This window comes from Maniola hyperantus, chromosome 14 (genome assembly GCF_902806685.2).
Source record: "Maniola hyperantus chromosome 14, iAphHyp1.2, whole genome shotgun sequence".
NCBI classification, from domain to species: Eukaryota; Metazoa; Arthropoda; class Insecta; order Lepidoptera; family Nymphalidae; genus Maniola; species Maniola hyperantus.
In genome coordinates this window covers 5061394-5079863 of record NC_048549.1, presented here as the reverse complement: position 1 = coordinate 5079863, position 18470 = coordinate 5061394, and the positions used below count along the sequence as shown (strand labels likewise).

Sequence of the window (18470 nt, the reverse complement as noted above, 5' to 3'; positions counted from 1 at the left end):
AAAGTTTTCGCTGTCCACCACAACACCATCGCTCATGGAAAAGTAACTTGGTCAATACCATGTCAATACGGTTTGTTTGTGGTAGGAAGCTACGTTTGTTTTCAAAAGCGGTGCGCATGCGCGTTTCATGATACTCGAAACGAACACTCACAATCGGAGGCTAGTCGCGACTCCACGCGAAAACTGTCAGTATTATAAACGCGGGAAAGCGCTACGGCTACCGCGCAAGCGCTGTACGGGCGGCCGGACAGAGAGCTCGGGTTTTCCTGGGCGGGCGGGGCGGCGCGCGCATACCACCCTGCGACCTGCCCATATCTCCGTTCACAACGCAAACCACTGTTTCCATACACACACGTTCCCATCCAATTAAACAAATTTCAGACATTATAATAATATCCACACAACAAAGTGATTAGTGCTGTGGTTTTCCGGGACATTTTGGAACGTGTTGAAATGTGAGCGTCGCTAAACAACAGGTAGGTTTGATAAACCTCTGTTTGTTTGTTCTGTAAACGAACAATCCAAAAACAAATGAGACATAAGTGCTTGCTACTGAAACGTTAATTAACATAAATGAGGTGAGGATATCGTTTCAGTATACTTTTACTGGAATTAATTAAAATGTTATCATTGAATTTAAATTAAATGGCTAATTATGCGTCGAGAAACGTTTTATATTATATTGATAAGTGACTTATCTGTTTCTTTACACGCTAATAGGTATTTTAAGTGTAAGTATAGGTTCTTACTTCAAATTATTGAATACTAGCTGGCATACTTACCTCAGCTTTTCACGGGCGGGCCTTTATTTTTTAATTTTATTATAAAGGCACACAAAACAGGTTTCAACTATAAATGGTCCAAATACAAAAACAATAGATTAAGATCTAAGCGGTAACCCTTAACATGTGTACGCAACAATGCTTAAATAAATAGGTATACCGTATATGTACTAAATAAAGAAATCTATAACTTAACTTTATGGCGAATCGTTGATTTTACATTATTTGCGGAAATGTAAACTCTATGCTGTGTATCCAATAAAGTAAGTATTCTAAATGGTGGTGAAAACCGTATTAAAATCTATAAAGAGCTTTTTTGTAATACTTACTTTGAGATTGTATTTCTTAGTTTCTAAGTAGGTATCAGATTTAATTTAGTTTCATTCAAAATCATTTATTCAAATTGGGTACTAAGTTTCGTACACTTTCTGATGGTCACTTGCTGAATTTGCAATACATTGATGTAGTGGTGATAATTAATTACGTAAACTTAAAACTAAAGCTACGAGGGTTTATGAATTATGAATTATGAATTATGAATTTGAATCTTTAACAAAGGAAGAATACAATCATATTATACTTGTACTTTTTAATGGCCATCACGGATTATTTTATCCCAACAATCCTAACATTATGCCTAACTATCCGGCCACAGAGACCTCTACGTACTTTGTCTAGTCTACACTAATATTATAAAGAGGTAAAATTTTGTTCTAACAAGCTGTGATAGCCTAGTGGTTAGGACGTCCGCCTTCTAATCGGAGGTCGGGGGTTCGATCCTGGGCACGCACCTCTAACTTTTCGGAGTTATGTGCGTTTTAATTAATTAAATATCACAGCGAGGTAGACTGTGGCCAAAACCCTGCTCACTCTGAGAGGAGACCCGTGCTCTGTAGTGAGCCGGCGATGGGTTGATCATCATGATGATGATGAAAATTTTGTAAGTTTGTTTGTAGAGGGTTGGTATCTAGGTAATCTCCGAAATCTCCCAATAGATAACTAGGTACATTATCCTCGACTGCTATAGGCTAGTGCTATAGCCGCTATACATACGCGGTGGAAAAAAGCTAGTAAAATAATAAGGATACAGAGGTGATATTGTAAAAACCAGCCATGTGCGAGTCGGACTCGCGCAAGAAGGGTTCCGTACCATTTTATCTATAAAAACGACAAAAAATCATGTCTGTTGTATGGGAGCCCCCTTAAATATTTATTTTATTCTGTTTAGTATTTGTTGCTATAGCGGCAACAGCAATACATCATCTGTGAAAATTTCAACTGTCTAACTATTACGGTTTATGAGATACACCCTGGTGACAGACGGATGGACAGCGGAGTCTTAGTAATAAGATCCCGTTTTACCCTTTGGATTCGGAACCCTAAAAAGGAGATACGTATAATATTATTAAAAGTCTCATAATTTTACTCCAGCTGAGCTTTCAGTAAACGCGAGATCTGTTAGCTTAGAATAAGTTTTTAATTCCTATTAGATCACCAAAAATGACTAATTAAATGTCTGAATCAACATCCGATTTCAGCGCACTTCTCAAAACTTATTAGAATTTCAACGCTTGAAATTATTTATTTGTTAGTCATAATACAATTTTTGACGATACCTATTTTTTTTTGGCGTGCCGCCAGCTTTTTCTGCTTTGAAATAATGCAGAAGAGATCGGAGAATTGAATTGAATTTCGATTATCTCGGATGCCGCGGATAAATTACGACCACCTGTGACCTGCTTAATATAGTAATAGTAGCCTCGGTAGATAGTACCTATTTAAGTATTTCTGAAAGTTAAATCGAGGTCTGCTGTTTTTGACAAAAACGGCTTGCTACGCTTGCACAGCGTGCATCGAATGCATATCGCATGCATCCTGCAAACAGTAAATAAAAACACAAAATCAAAATGTATTTATTTATTTCGTGTACCTAGGAGTAAGCAGTGTCTTGTGCTACCATCGCCATCGGTTCGGAATGCAGATAGATAGGCTTTTCATAAGACTTCTAAAAACTGGCCAAGTGCGAGTCAGACTCGCACATAAAGGGTCCCGTACCATTATCTACAAAAACCAGCAAAAAAATCACGTTTGTTGTATGGGAGCCCTTTTAGATATTTTTTAATTCTGTTTTTTAGTATTTCTTGTTATAGCGGCAACAGAAATACATCATCTGTGAAAATTTCAACTGTCTAACTATTACGGTTTATGAGATACACCCTGGTGATAGACGTATAGCGGAGTCTTAGTAATAGGGTCCCGTTTTACCTTTTGGCTACGGAACCCTCAAAAACTGTTATTACTTATAAAACAAGGAAGTTTTGGTCTATTATTATTTGTACCTATCCCATTTTACATGGTTCCGATAAATTAGATATCGATTGCTAGTTTTATAGAAAACTTGTCAAGTAGGTAGGTTTGCATTACTAGATTTATTACGAATAAATTTTGCATTTAATTAGAGAAGGACAGTGTACTTCCCGCATGACGCGACCTTATGACTTATTGCATAGGTACGAAACTTACAACGTATTGATGACGCGTTTTACGTACTTACCTAAGTAAAGCTTTTAAATATTCCACTTGTGGAAACTTAATGGCGAATTCTATTCGCAAATATTTCCATTCTTCATTAGGGAATATGAATAATGCTTTATAATTCCTATATTAACCCTTGGCTAAGGGATAAAATGCTCATACCGTTAAGTGCCGAGTGCAAAGTAGCCGCAACGCTGTTCATTTATTTGTAAGTACCTACAATCTACATTATAAAATTCTATTACTAAGTTAATAATACGTTCCACGTGTAAATTCCATTATGTTACTGTGCTTAGGGTAAACATTAATAAGATTAATTATATATTAAACAGGGACCACGGTTGAAAAGAAATATTCTCAGGCGATTAGGTAAGTATTATATTTGGCTCTATTCGAAACGTATTCCAAAACTTCATAAAATGTCAGGCAAGTAGGACAGGGCATACAGGGTATGTCCGCCAACTGCCATCCTGTATAATCTAAAAAACCGGTCAAGTGCGAGTCCAACTCGAATACGAAGGGTTCCGTACCACATCGTACAAGATATATCTAACACTTATGTAGAACAATGCTAGTTAGTGACGGACTGCGACATCTATAGATACCTAGGTATATTATGTGATTTAGCACGTAAATTTTTTCGTGAACACATTTTTTTTTGTGATGTAACCATAAATTCACTGATTTTGGATTTTTTCCTTTGCTTGTGCTATAAGACCTACCTGTCAAATTATATGATTTTAGGTCAACGGGAAGTACCCTAGATATAGTTTTTCTTGACAGACATGACGGAAAGACGGACAGACAGTCATACGGACAACAAAGTGATCCAAGTATAAAGATTCCTTTTTCCTTTTGAGGTACGGAATCCTAAAAAAAAAACAGCCAGCAACAGTCGGGCCTTGCCCTCTTAGGGTTCCGTACATAATTTATGAACAACATATTTAAGGTGTATGAAATATTTTAGTTCAGCCGCGTCTGATATAATTCATTTGTTTCCACCTTAAATCACACATTTTTCTTACACGTTTTTCTTAGGTACCTATATTTTAACTCAAAACCAATCTATTGAAGTGAAAATTCTTGGCGCGTTAGGCGATTTTGGGATGGGCAGGTATGAAAAAAATACAGACAGACCGACTGACTCTGATATTAACAACTTAGGTATAAAATATTAACTACTTACTATGGATGTAGTGTAAATAACATACCGAGTAGGTATAGAACAGTATATGGTAACTGGTATAGAACATACCTAATATTGAACTGAAATAAACACCTAAAACACTTGAGTAAACTGTAAATTAGTCATCAATGAGTTAGGTATGGGCTGGACGTACAGTACGGCGCAACAAGTCATTCACTCATAAAGCTTCAACGAGTACTTACTTATTGCTCCCTTCGAAGTCAGTGACGCGAAATAAACGGGTAATGTGATTATAGCATATTGGGGGAATTTGCTTAAAGTACCGTAGGATAACCAGAAAAACCGATATGGCTCAGCGGGTTACGACTTACGAAGCTGAAGTGGCAATGAATGAGGGGCACATAGTTCGAACAACCAATAGACGTTGGGGTCCCAAGGTGCCGGAATGGCGCCCTCACAACGAAAAGCGCAGCGTTAGAAAATCCCCACTAGAATCTAGAATTCTAGATGGTCCGGCGAGTCACAGGGAGTCGCTGGAATCAGGCGGCGCGCAAGACCGTGACACGTGGAAGTCCATACAAGAGACCTATGTCCAGCTGTGGACGTCCATCGGTTGATGATGATAATGATGATGAGTCTAGTAATTATTATTAACTAGGTGATGCCCGCAACTTTGTCCGCGTGTTATTAGGTTTTTAAAACTCCCGTCGGAAATCTTTTATTTTCCGGAATAAAAAGTAGCCTGTATCCTTACCGATGCACAAACTATCTCTAGACCAAATTTCATAAAAATGGGTTAAATGGATCGGCCGTAAAAAGCTAGCACACAGACAAACAGACAATTTCGCATTTATAATATTAGTATGGATTAAAATCGGGTTTAAAAGTAGGTGTTTGCACTATGAAACCTTGTAAGGCTATCCGCCTTCACAAGAGTATAATGTGGTATGACTGCAATAAGTAGCACGATTAAAAATAAGCTCGTTAGAAGTTTACAATGCCGGTCATCAAGGTTCAATGTACCTAGTGCTAATACCTACTGTTAATTATAATTACTTAATTCATAATTATTTCGCTTTGTTGTATCTACAAAAGTCTTAAGAAAATTTACCTAATATTGGTTGTATACTTTGATTTACTGATTCATTAACACGCTAAAGAAAATACAAGAAAACTCTCCTGCTACTGTACTTAGATGAGTAGATAACTATTATGCAGGATTTTTTTTATATATATCTAAAGCTTTTTGATAGCATATTATTACAATAAATAAAATGATGTATAAACAGCAGGTATTTATGTTAATCTCTACATAGTATAAAATAAAGTCGCTTCCCGCGTCTGTATGTATGTATGTATGTATGAACGCGTAGATCTTTTAAACTACGCAACGGATTTTAATGCGGTTTTGACCAATAGATAGAGTGATTCAAGAGGAAGGTTTATAGCTATAGTTTAATTCTCAAAAAATTAGAGATCCCTAGAGAAATTGAAATAATGTGAATTAGGTCGGAAAAAAATCCTCTCATTTGAGAGTTTCCAAGGCAATGACACCTCAATGACACCACATTAGTATCTACGTTGCACCCTTGCGAAGCCGGGGCGGGTCGCTAGTTATTGATAAAGCAATGTTTTATTTATTTACACTCATCATAATAAAACATTGAACTAAACGTGTACCTACATCATACAAGTCGAGTAATGCGTTATTGATTAGTATCTATTAATAACAGAGCTTCTGTATTTGTACCTACATAATGCACACTATGTTTTGAACATATATATATTTTTTAATTCAGATACAAGTTAGCTCTTGACTGGAATGTCACCTGGTGGTAAGTGATGATGCAGTCTAAGATGGAAGCGGGCTAACCTGGAAGGGGTATGGCAGTTTTTATTAAATCCATCCCTCTTTGGTTTCCACACGCCATCGCACCGGAACGCTAAATCGCTTTGCGGCACGGCTTTGCCAGTAGGGTGGTAACTAGCCACGGCCGAAGCCTCCCACCAGCCATGACAATGTACAAAACGCGGCAGAAAGTAATGTACATCGGCCTTTAGAATGTTTAGCTTTGTTGTCTCTGTCACTCATACTTATATGACCTTTTCTCGATCTCAACGACAGAGACAGTGCTCTACAAATCTGCTATCTCCTTCTAAAGGTCGATGTATTCTTGTATTCTTTCTACCGCATGTGCAACGGTATAGAATAGGTATTAGAACTTTAACTCAAGCCGGAGGTGGTGCTGAGTTCTCCGAGGCTATATAATTTAAAGCTAAAGACCTGTAATATCAAGGGTAGCTGAAGCTTTCACATTAAGTCTTGTCATCAGAACCCATTCAGAAACAAATTACTTAAGGCTGTTAAAGCCATATACCTAAATCTGAAGACATCGTCGCACCCAGTGCATAGTTATAAGGATTACTCCTACGTAAATGGTAGGTTTTGGTGGTACATAGGTATTAGTTAGATACCTACTTACTATCTGAGTAAAATATTCGAAGAGCTCAAAACATTAAATCAGCATTGAATCAACAGTCATCACACTTGTTGTGATTCAAATTAGCTCATGAATCTGTATCAGTTGCTCATCGGCAGGAGTTTGACCTTACTGTTTTATAGGCATTTTAATGTTCAGAATGTTCACAGAATCAAAATTTTAGTGTTAAACTATAAAACGTAGTTACTCATCGGTAGGTAGATATTGTCTTTCGTGATTTATGACTCACGAGTAAGTAAGTAGGTACCTAAAGCATGGAATAATTTTCAATATGCTAATTAAAACTGATTTTGTATGGACCCCAAATAAAAGGATCATAAACAAATCTAAAGCTAAATTTAAGCTTCTAAAATCAATTAAGAATAAAGCAGTGTTTATATCCTCAATTATTTACTTCAGTATTAAGTAAGACTTACGAGTAGTATGGTAGAACTATCTCAAACTATCTCAGTGTTCAGGAGTTTTCAAAAGGTTTGCACCGATTCTCTTACAATCAAACATCACCCAATTTTAAATGTTGTTACTTACTCAAAGAGATGTTTCCATTTTCAACTTAAATTTCATATTTTCTGCCAACATAAATCGCGCCGATAAGAAAGTAGAATGCATCGCTATATCTTTTTTCAGGTTTACTCTTGACCTACTTTACTAAAATAGGGCGGCGCGGACTCGCCGGTGATGCCGCCCTGGAAACTTGTGCCATGCCCCGATATAGTTGCCAAAATATTCCATGCGTCCGGGCGTGGATTTTCACTTTCACTTCGTTTGAAAACACATCACACAACAACAAATATTAAAAATTCGTCGAATATGAAATACCTAGGCATGCCTTTCCGCCTTGGCTTCGTTCGCGTAAAATTTCTTTCTTAGTGGGTGTTTAATTTATAGAAAATCTACATCCCAAGTTTCTAGTATGTCTGTCAATCAGTTTATCTTTCTTTATACGCGTTAACCACTTTCCGTAAGTAAAGAAATACTTATTGTATATATTAATAATTGTTATAACAATACTATATATAGGTATACTTAGTTCATAAAATTATTTTTTATCGATTCCATCACAGTTGCGTATAGTCCAAAATAGCAGGCAGTAGAAAATCTTTAATTGGTCAAATTAATTATTTTTCTCTAAAACATCACATCAAAATAATAAAGCCCTCGAGGAGCAAGGGACAAAAATACAGCCTCCATAATTGCTTTCTTTTGTTGTTTCAAAAACTGAAAACAAGTTTGTAACTTTCAAACCTTGTATTTCTTCAACATTTTTTTCGCGTTGAGTTGTTTTTGAAATTGCTGGGGATGAGGAAGCCCTAACAATAAATTGAGTTTTCTTTGAAATTTGACAACGTGAGAGGAAAAATAGGTTGGTCTTGCTGTTAATTTAAATTTATTTCTCAAAAATATTTGGTTAAACTCATCATCATCATTAACCCATCGTCGGCTCACTACTAAGCTCGGGTCTCTTCTCAGAATGAGAAGCGTTTAACCATAGTCTACCACGCTAGCCGAGTGCGGATTGGTAGACTTCACATTCCTTTGGGAACATTACGGAGAACTCAGGCATGCAGGTTTCCTCACCATGTTTTGAACCAACTCCGAAAACTGTCCCGCGATCAATTTCCTGTTCCTCCCGAATAGGAGGCCGACGACACGTCTTAACAACTAGGTTATCAATATAATGGTTAACTTATTATGTACCTAATGGTTTGCCTCAATGGAACTTTGGTCTTTGCCTACCTTGACAAACTCTTGTTGACTACCAGAACCAGAATCAGTAGGTAGTGGTTAAATAAGTGATTGTGAAATAATTGCCTAATACCTTGAATTAGTTACTTTGGTCAATTCTAATAAGTAACATAAATATTATATGGCACATTATTTGATAAATCTATTACGATTCTGTGTTCTGCCCAAATAGGTATTTGGTTTAACTTATATTGTTCAATAACAGTACCTAAGAAATATAACGATATTTTTGTTCAGCAAATAGCCTCTCCGATTTCAATGTCGTGCTACTATAAAAGGTGCTGTTACGAAACGCAACTGTTGTATCAATATTTGTGAAGCTGAAAGGATCTCTTTATACATATACACGGGAATGGATGGCGTTCTGCAAACTAAATGAGCTTCTTAATAGCTTGGTCATACAAGCGTTTTAAATACATTGGGTGTAGAATAATTATTTACATAAAAATTAGTGTTATGAGGCCAATGATAAATAAGTTATACGCACTTACTATAGAAAACAACTTAAATATAGAAAAGGAAAAGCTGACTGACTGACTGACTGAATGAGTAATGACTGATCTATCAACGCACAGCTCAAACTACTGGACGGATAGGACTGGGCATGCAGATAGCTGTTATGAGGTAGACAGCCACTAAGGAAGGATTTTTGAAAATTCAACCTCTAAGGGGGGTAAAATAGGGGTTTGAAATTAGTGTAGTCCACGCAGATGAAGGCGCGGGCTAGCTAGTTTGAATACAAAAATATTTTATGTTTGTACAACATAAATCTTCGTACAACTTTGTTAGATAAAATAAAAACTAAACAAGTAAACTTAATGGCAAAGGAATAATTGCAAAGCGGTAGTAATTGTTTATTTACTAGAGCCATTTTATTTAAGGTTGCGGTTATGTGACTACGTGTTTTTCACCGATAATAACCATAACAATGTGTTCATTATATTATTGCGTTGTGTTTTTGAAATATATCGTAAGTAATTACTCGTATAATAGAAGTGTTTGAGTGTTTGACTTAAAGCTTCCCATCGCGATGGGATTTCTCATCACGTCATCTCAGTACCATCCGCCTTTTCTCAAATTCGTTGTTTATTTTACCCTTTTAGGGGTAGGTGATTTTCAAAAAGTATGCCTGATAGTTCTGCATAATGTCCCCAAAGGTGTGAAGTATGCCAATCCGCACTTGGCTAACATGGTGGACTATAGCCAAACCCTTTCTCATTCTGAGAGGAGACCCGTGCTCTGTAGTGAGCCGGCGATGGGTTGACCATGATGATGATGAAAACATGTAAGTTTTGATGTAGAAGGTAGGTAGGTGCCTAATCTCCGAAAGTAGAATCTAATCTCCGATAATGGAATATCTACATTACCCTCGAGTGCTATAAATTATATCACGCCATCGTGGGCGAAGTTGTGGGAAACAGCTAGTAGAATAAGCTGGGATGATGATGATGTCGATGAATCGTACAACTATACGTAGCTACGTAGTCGTACATACGTAAGTAGTATCGAAAACAGTTCCATAATTAGCGATGAAGCTGAATTTGCTTTGCACAAGTTGCACATTCATTTCCGCGTGTCGCAGCCCATTCTATTTCCGAAGCTTCTACGCTGGGATCAGCTTGAAACTCAGTTAAAAGGTAAAACGTGAGCACTAGGAGATACACTTGTTTTGTTTACTTTAAATAAATATACCTACTTACATTTCAGAAGGTAGAAAAACAATTGACGTTTATTTCAAGGATTTCGGGAGGGTTCTTACAGGATCGATATAGGTTTTATAGGTACGTAAATTTTATCTGTTTTTAACTCTACAAGTTTACGAGCCTTCAATAATAATTGTAGCTTACGGAAAACTCCTGTAGATACCTAACTCCACAGTCCACACAAATCCATGAAAGCTTTCGTTGTTTGCAACGAAAGTTTTCATAGATTTGTGGAGTAATTTAGCAACATTGTCGGTAGGTATGTTTCAATTTTACAGTCGATACTCTAGCGGAGTTTTGCGATTAATTAATTTGTTTTTCAATATTATTTCTGCATCTAGGTACCTATTTTGCACACAACAGTCATGATTTGCATTTTTAATTTACCAAGTCAGATGACTTGTTGAAATTTGAATGAATTTATATTTCTTATTTCCTAGTGTTGACGCCTATTGTAACTGTAAAAATTATTGTTAAGAAATATTACATCACGTACATAATATCGAATGTGATCTAATTATCAAATACCTTGGTTTTAGCGAAGGCTGCGAGCATTATCGCTCTTAAGGAATTACGCAATGTAGGATGCACGCATCAGTTGGGCTTGGGGCCAATCGTTTGCCAACCGTATCAGTTTTACATTTTAATTTCCACCTGCCCAATATCGTTAATGTACCTACCTATTATGTTATTGAATTTACCGTTGGAGATCTTACTGTTGCAGTTCGGGACTCGGGTTTCGTATTCCTGTAGGATAGTTTAGAAAAAAGTTAATCGATCGTGCGAATATTAACTCATTACAGCTATGTACAGTACGCGGCCGAAAGTGATGAACATTGGCCTTTAGAATGACATTTCAGGTTTGTAGAGCGTTGTCTCTGTCACTCATACCCATATGAGGTTTCGTCGGTCTCAACGACCGAGACAGTGTTCTACAAATCTGCTATCTCCTTCTAAAGATCATTACTTTTGGAAGCGTACTGTACCTGCCCACCTACATGAATTTAAATTACTTTTTTTTAAAGTAAGTTTTCCATCAATTAGAGCCATCGACCACTGCGAGTGTTTGCAACGATACAATAACGCTGCATCGTGGCCCGTAGGTAGAGTAGGTAACAAAATATATAAATGCCGCGACAGACAAAATGTATCAAAAATGTTCCTGCATCTATGTTCTTTTAATTTAGGGTTATACTTAGGTATCTAGTTGTTCTAAAGGGTTATTCAGGGCAAGTTGTTAGTACCATCGGCAAAAATTGGTCAGCAGATAATAACTGCGTTTAAATAAGATTAGGGTTACTTTCCTCTTATCGTAAATCCTATCGGAATTTGCTCGGCGTATGTTTGCTAAGACTATGTGCGCGTGTACAATGCTTATTTGATGTGGAGTTATCCGTTTGGTAAACATTTTTGTCCCACTAATTTTACTTACAATCCTGCTGTACTTTTTTCAGAAACATTGTCATAGGAAATTCCTGACATATTTTTTAAATTAAACAAATAATGTGGATTGCCACAAAGATACTTATTCAATAACTAGCTTATGCTCGCGACTTCGTCCACATGGACTACACAAATTTCAAACCCCTATTTCATCCCCTTAGGCGTTGAATTTTCAAAAATCCTTTCTTAGCGGATGCCTTTGTCATAATAGCTATCTGCATGCCAAATTTCAGCCCGACCCGTCCAGTAGTATGAGCTGTGCGTTGAGTCAGTCACCTTTCCCTTTTATACATATAAGATTTAGATAATAATATGTTGATTTGGACTTTAAAAAGTTACCACTAAAGAAGTAATGCTAAGTTGCTTGACGGCTGGTTGCAGTTGCTTCTCAGAGTGATCTGTGTTTTCAGTAGAATCTACTTTCTAAACCGGTGTATGTGGTAATTTTGCCTTAACTAAGAAGCTACATGAGTTGACTTCTGGGACTATTTCGTGGGTGGGACTTACATGAAGGGTTCCGTACCCGGAGGGGACCCTATTGTATGGGCCTCCGCTGTCCGACCGTCCGAATTGTACTATGAACCGTAACAGGTAGAGTTGAGATTTTCAATATAATATGAAGATTAATGTCGATTTCACTATTGATTTCATTCGGATATCTCTATTGATTTAATTCGTAACACACTAATTAAGGCCCGGCATTCTGTGCTCAAGCAGAGTAGAAGCATAAATGTGTTCCTAGGAGACTAATCTGCTTAATCTTCGTTCATCTGCGTTTTAGTGGACACCAGCCTTAGGAGTTGGCAGATGGCTGCACTGTTTCTATTCAACTGTTCACAGAAACTGAGGAACGCATTTTGCTTTCGCAACATCACTAACATTGGGTACCGTGCTCGGGTTTCAGCCTCTAAATATAGGCCAATTTCAGTTCAGCGCCATAAAGCTATGCGAATGTATATGGGTCAGTAGGAATCACGAATAGCCGACAATCGTTAATGTCCTCTTCAGTTTCGAAATGCATTTCTCGGATATTTTATATTTAAACAGGAAGACATTAGAGTGCGACATAGCAAACATATTATTCAAAGTGAAGCCAGAAGCATTAACTCTGGGCACAGTCAAGACTTACAATCAGAATAGAGGAGAGCCAGCGCGTGGCAGACCTTCGTTATTTTATAAAAGCTGAAAGTTTCTCTGCGTACCTAGGTATTGATACCAACACGGGGAGGAACGTTTGTATGGATGTTTGTTTGGATCATGGTGGTTTTGGGAGATAACAGGTAATAAAGGTGTAAAAAATCTTATGTCAAAGTATTAGAAATCACGTCATGCATTGCCAGATACTTATTATCATGGCAACCCCCTCCTAGCCTAGACACTCTTAAAGTTTAAATTTTAGATTTTTTACACCTTTATTACCCAATCCCAAAGCCACTATGATCCAAACAAAGTAAACGTTTCTCCCATCAGTGTTGCGGACAATACGCAGAGAAGCTTTCAGCTTTTATAATGTAACGAAGGTCCAGCACGCGCTGGCTCTCTCTCTACAAGTTTTGATCTGAAGTTTGTAAAAGGGTGCTTGGGAGCTGATGCGTCCATCTCCGAGTATAATTTTGTTGATGCGCGATGTAAGTAGGTACGTAAGTGACGCATCGCGAGGCGTTGACGCACGTCTTCTGTCCAGTGTTCTGGTGAAAATGAAATATAACAAACACACTAAGAGAATTTAGCAAGAGCAACAATAAGTCGATAACATTGCCTACCGTATCGTTTCCGAGAATCTTGTGGCATTTAACGCAATATAGCTTAAACATGTCAATAAAAAATCACCAGTACGGACCAGTGCCAAGGGGTTCTAAATTAATCTTTGTTCTGTTTTACAAGTAGGTATAACTAATAATTTGTAAAACCGATAGACGTTGGGGTCTCTAGGTGTTGGAATGGCGACCTCGTACCGGAAGACGTAGCGTTGGAAGGCACCCACTATAGGTGGATGGACGACATCAGACGAGTCGCTGGATTTAGGCGGCGCGGGCGCAAGACCGTGGCGTGTGGAAGTCCCTACAAGAGACCTATGTCCAGCTGTGGACGTCTATCGGTTGATGATGATGATATCTATTAATCATCATCATCATCATCATCATGATCAACCCATCGCCAGCTCACTACCGAGAACGGGTCTCCTCTCAGTGAGAAGGGTTTTGACCATTGTCTACCAAGTCCGGATCGATAGACTTCACACACCTTTGAGAACATTATGGAGAACTCTCAGGCATGCAGATGCCTCGCGATGTTTCAAGTGTTTATAGTGACTTAAAACGCACATAACTCCGAAAAGTTAGAGGTGCGCGCCAGGGATCGTGCCCCCGACCTCCGATTAGGAGGCGGAAGTCCTACCCCTAGCGGTTATCGCAACTTCAGCTACCTAATAAAAATATTGAAAAATTGGTTCACGGAATTGATGAAAAAGTGATCAAGTGCGTGGCAGAAGTCAGATGGTTCCGTAGCTATGTTAGTTGATAAAGACTACGGCAATCACTATTTTATAAAGAGTGGGTTTTCTCCTTTCCCCAAGTGGTTATAACCCGAAGGGGTGAGCCAATTTTTTTTCCGACTGGTAGTTTTCATGTTCAGGAGTTATCCAGAAAAAATATTGAAATTATGCCGCGGTGTAGCGCTAATAGGTTTCTGTAGTTCAACCTCACAGCTCTTATAGCTGGTTTATATTTAGAATGGCTGCGAGGTACAAAGTACACAGACGAACAGTTAGGCGAACGGACTGGACGAAACTAGGATAGTTGCTTGTTTTACTGCGGAACCCTAAAAATGGTACGGCACTTAAACTACCTAAAGTCACCTTCCATAATTTTAAAATTTGTTTTAGATTCAAATACGGTTTGCGAACAACAATATTCCATTTAAGTATTGACCGCCCTTGAGGTTCGTTTTAACCTGTATTTAACACTTAAAATGAATCGTAACACAAGCCGAGGTAATAATTATTCTTTATATGGCACTGATATCCTCGCACAGGAGTAATAAGGGCGCTAATAGCACTAATTAGCGTCGGGCATTCCGATACATGCACTAAATGAATTGCAACTGTATGTTATGTTACTTATGGTTCACCAAACATATAACTAATATACAATTTTTCTTTTTTTCAGATGAGGTAGAAAGAGGTCAAGATGACCGTGGTAACGAACCCCGCGTGCACAGAGAGCAACAGTGAAAGCCAAAGTTCCCAGGCCTCTACGTCTGGCACACAACTACCTTTAACACTTGATTTCGGCCAATACGGAGAGCTACAAATAGATGAAAACTGTCGCCTATACGACAATGAGAAACAAAGTGACATAGTTTTCGTAGCCGGGATCAATGGAGACACATTTCGCTTCCCCGGACATCGTCGTGTCCTGGCTGCCACGAGCCCTGTGTTCGCCGCCCTACTGTCAACAAAAGCAGACGTTATTGTCGTCGACTACATTGACCGTCGAGGCTTTGATCAGCTGTTACGATACTACTATTGCGAACCGACACAATTAACTACCGTATATACAGCTCGAGCCACTCTTAATGCCGCATACAAATTCTTGTGCCCTCAGCTCGCTGAAAGATGTGCGCGTCGTCTCGATGAAATGTTAGACGCGGAAGTCGCGCTTGAAATCTTGCGTGATTTACGGTATTTATGTGCGAGATTACCTGGAGCCGCTTCAGCACCCCCTTTGCCAGCACTCGAAAGCGATGCTGCAGCACGAACTCTATCACATTGCGCCATGTGGTGCGACTCTCTCGCGCACAACGCACTTCTTGTTATCGATGACAATGCGGATGCAGCCCTTACTCACGAAAAATTAGAAGATCTCACGTACGAAGACTTGGTGTTAATAGTAAAACGAGACACCTTGCGTGTATCTAGTGAACTTGTCTTGGCAGAAGCACTCGCACGATGGAGTACAGCTGCATGCAAACGAACTAAGCGAGAATTAACGCCGAGCAATAAACGCGCTGCTCTTGGTGAATTGGCTTACTGTCCTCGATATTTACTACTAGCGGGTGAAGAGTTAGACAGAGCTTTGGTTCTAGAATTGTTAGAGCCAATAGAGCGAGCTTTGGTTTTGGCTCGGGCACGCAAACTGTCCGCTCCTGTTCCTGTGGGTGCTGAGCAGGAGGCTATGCTCCGGAGGTGGGCTCAACCTCGCCCTGCAGAACCCGCTGCAGCTCCGGTGTTTTTAAGCCCGCGTTCAGAAACGATAGAAGAACCCCAACCCAGCAAACTTTGTGGACGTCGTCCTAAGAAGTTAAAACAACCATGCTTCGAGCCCGAAGATAGAAATACCTCCAAGAATAATTGCTGTTCCGATTGCTTCCACGGATTAATCCACGCGTTAGTCTGTTTGTTTGATTAAGAACTTTTTAGAAATAGAGTGCTGATATTGAACTTTTACCAAAATAATATTATATTGAATGAAACCAAAAAAAGGAAAAATATTTTTACTGTAGATATTTATCTCATCTATTCCTTCATATCTATTTATATTTTGGAGAGAATACAATTACATATAAAAACTCAGGAACTATGAAAACGTTGTAAGATTTTTTTTATGTATATATGAGTGTAGCTGGATGGTTTAAAGTTCGAACTGGTTGGTTTTTCAGAGCTGGATCAATGCATTTAGTACATTCAAAGATGGTATCTTAGGTGATTTAAGCTGGAATATAATATTGTCGTAGCGGAGCTACGTTAACTAATAAAAGTATTATGTACTTATAGTAAAATATCCTAATTTTATCTTTATTGATGTGATATTCTACTTTGCTTTAGAAGTTTAGCTAATGGATTGCAAATCTAATAGAAAAAAATGTTATTTCGTAGTTGTTTCGTTAATTATTTATTGGTACGAATTGGTGCACAAAATATGTATTATGTCTACTTACTTAGGTGTTCTAGTTTTTAAATAATCTAATTCCTATTTAGCCAAATTTTGTTGCATTTAATTTATTCTAAATTTTTGGGAATGATATTTAATAATTTTATAGTTGTTAAGGTATGAGCTACGTGAAAATAATGATTGTTCACCATAATAATAGGTATCGTTTGGGTCCGTTATGACCACTTCCGGGTATGACCATCTCCCGTTATGCCAACTTCTTCGTTCTGATCACTTCCCGATATGACCACTTCCCGTTATGACCACTTCCTGATATAACGGACCCAAAGTCCCTTTTTATAATATTATGTAGGTATTTGGATTTTATACGTTGTGCATATAAATATAAAAAATAAAATACTTACCTAGTTTGGACCAGTTACCATTGCGGCAGTTTCTAAAATGGTTTTTATTTAGTTTTTTAGTGAAAAGATTATTTTACGTAGGTATTATTGTAAGGTAATTTTACCATCTAGTCCTATTTTAAGTACCTACAGATGATAATTATCTCGTCTTAGTTTTTGTTATATTTAAGAATTTTTATTAAGTATGTACCTAATTTTTAATTTATAGACACTGCCGTATTATAAAAGTGTATTACAATTAGTATGATATATTTTATTAGATTTTAGTTAGTATCAATGATTATAATTTATAACATTATCTCTGGATAGTATCCCCGCTAAGCGTCAAGGAACAATTGTTTATTATGAATGTTTGTTCAATGTCCTGACTCGATATAATTGAACATTGCTCAGTGTCGTATTCTAACGTTGTATTTTTTGCATATTTTTCAGTAGATATTAGACCAACATAACTACAAGTAGGTATCTTTTATTTTGTTTTATCTTGAACTGTGCCATGCCTAACGTTGTACATATAATTATTATTAAATCTCAAAAATATTTCATATGAATGTAGAATTTTTATGGACAAAATCTACATTAGATTATAGATAAATAACGTAATTAAAATGTATTTTCTTAAAAAAATATTAGTGTCCCATTACTAGGTATAGGTACCAATTGTAATTTGAATTTGTCGTTCCAAAAACTTATTATTTAGGTAGAAACTTTTGTTTAACTACTTATACTTACACTACTACTTCTTAATTACCATAAAAATCAAGAATCAAGAAAGTCATACAAGAAAAGTTTAGATGGGTATTGTTTTGAAATTTGAATGCGCAATCAGATATTTTTACTTTAATTTAACAATGATATTAAAGTTTGTTTTGTTTTTAAATATGAATAAATTTGTGGACAGTTAGTCACCAGTGGCGTGCACAGGAGTTCATTTAGGTATGAACTTATTTTACGGCAGGTTATAATGAAAAAATAAGAATTGATTTCTTACACTGAGGGTAAGCAGTGCATTTATGCATCTATGAGCTGCACGCCACTGTTAGTCACTGTAGTGTATCCCCACATTTAGTGTTTTACGAATAACGAAAGGTCATGTCAACGCGTCAACAATATTTTGTCTAATAATTTAGGTATTTTTATAAATATTTTAGGACACTTGATTTAGATATGTAAGTATCGGATTTTGATTACGCAGTTTTTTATGGTAATTAAAAATGAGTGTATAAAATGCTAGCTGGCCTCTGCTTCCTTTGGGCGGAATTTCAGAAAATCTTTTATCAGTTCTGCGTTCTCGAAAGAACCTAGGTATTAGTCCGC

At 37.4% G+C, this 18470-nt stretch overlaps 1 protein-coding gene across 3 annotated transcripts; it reads left to right on the top strand.

The window, feature by feature from the left end:
- The first annotated feature begins 152 nt into the window (after positions 1 to 152).
- Positions 153 to 17981, top strand: axed (axundead). 3 transcript variants are annotated; one of them, XM_034975773.2, is made up of 2 exons: positions 153 to 476; positions 15025 to 17981. In XM_034975773.2, exon 2 carries the CDS (start codon positions 15046 to 15048, stop codon positions 16264 to 16266), a length of 1221 nt encoding a protein of 406 aa, XP_034831664.1. In that variant the 5' UTR covers positions 153 to 476; positions 15025 to 15045; the 3' UTR covers positions 16267 to 17981. The 3 variants fall into 3 exon arrangements, with proteins under 3 accessions (XP_034831664.1, XP_034831665.1, XP_069359069.1); XM_034975774.2 differs by lacking the exon at positions 153 to 476 and adding an exon at positions 3496 to 3525; XM_069502968.1 differs by lacking the exon at positions 153 to 476 and adding an exon at positions 10446 to 10492.
- The last annotated feature ends 489 nt before the right edge of the window (positions 17982 to 18470 follow it).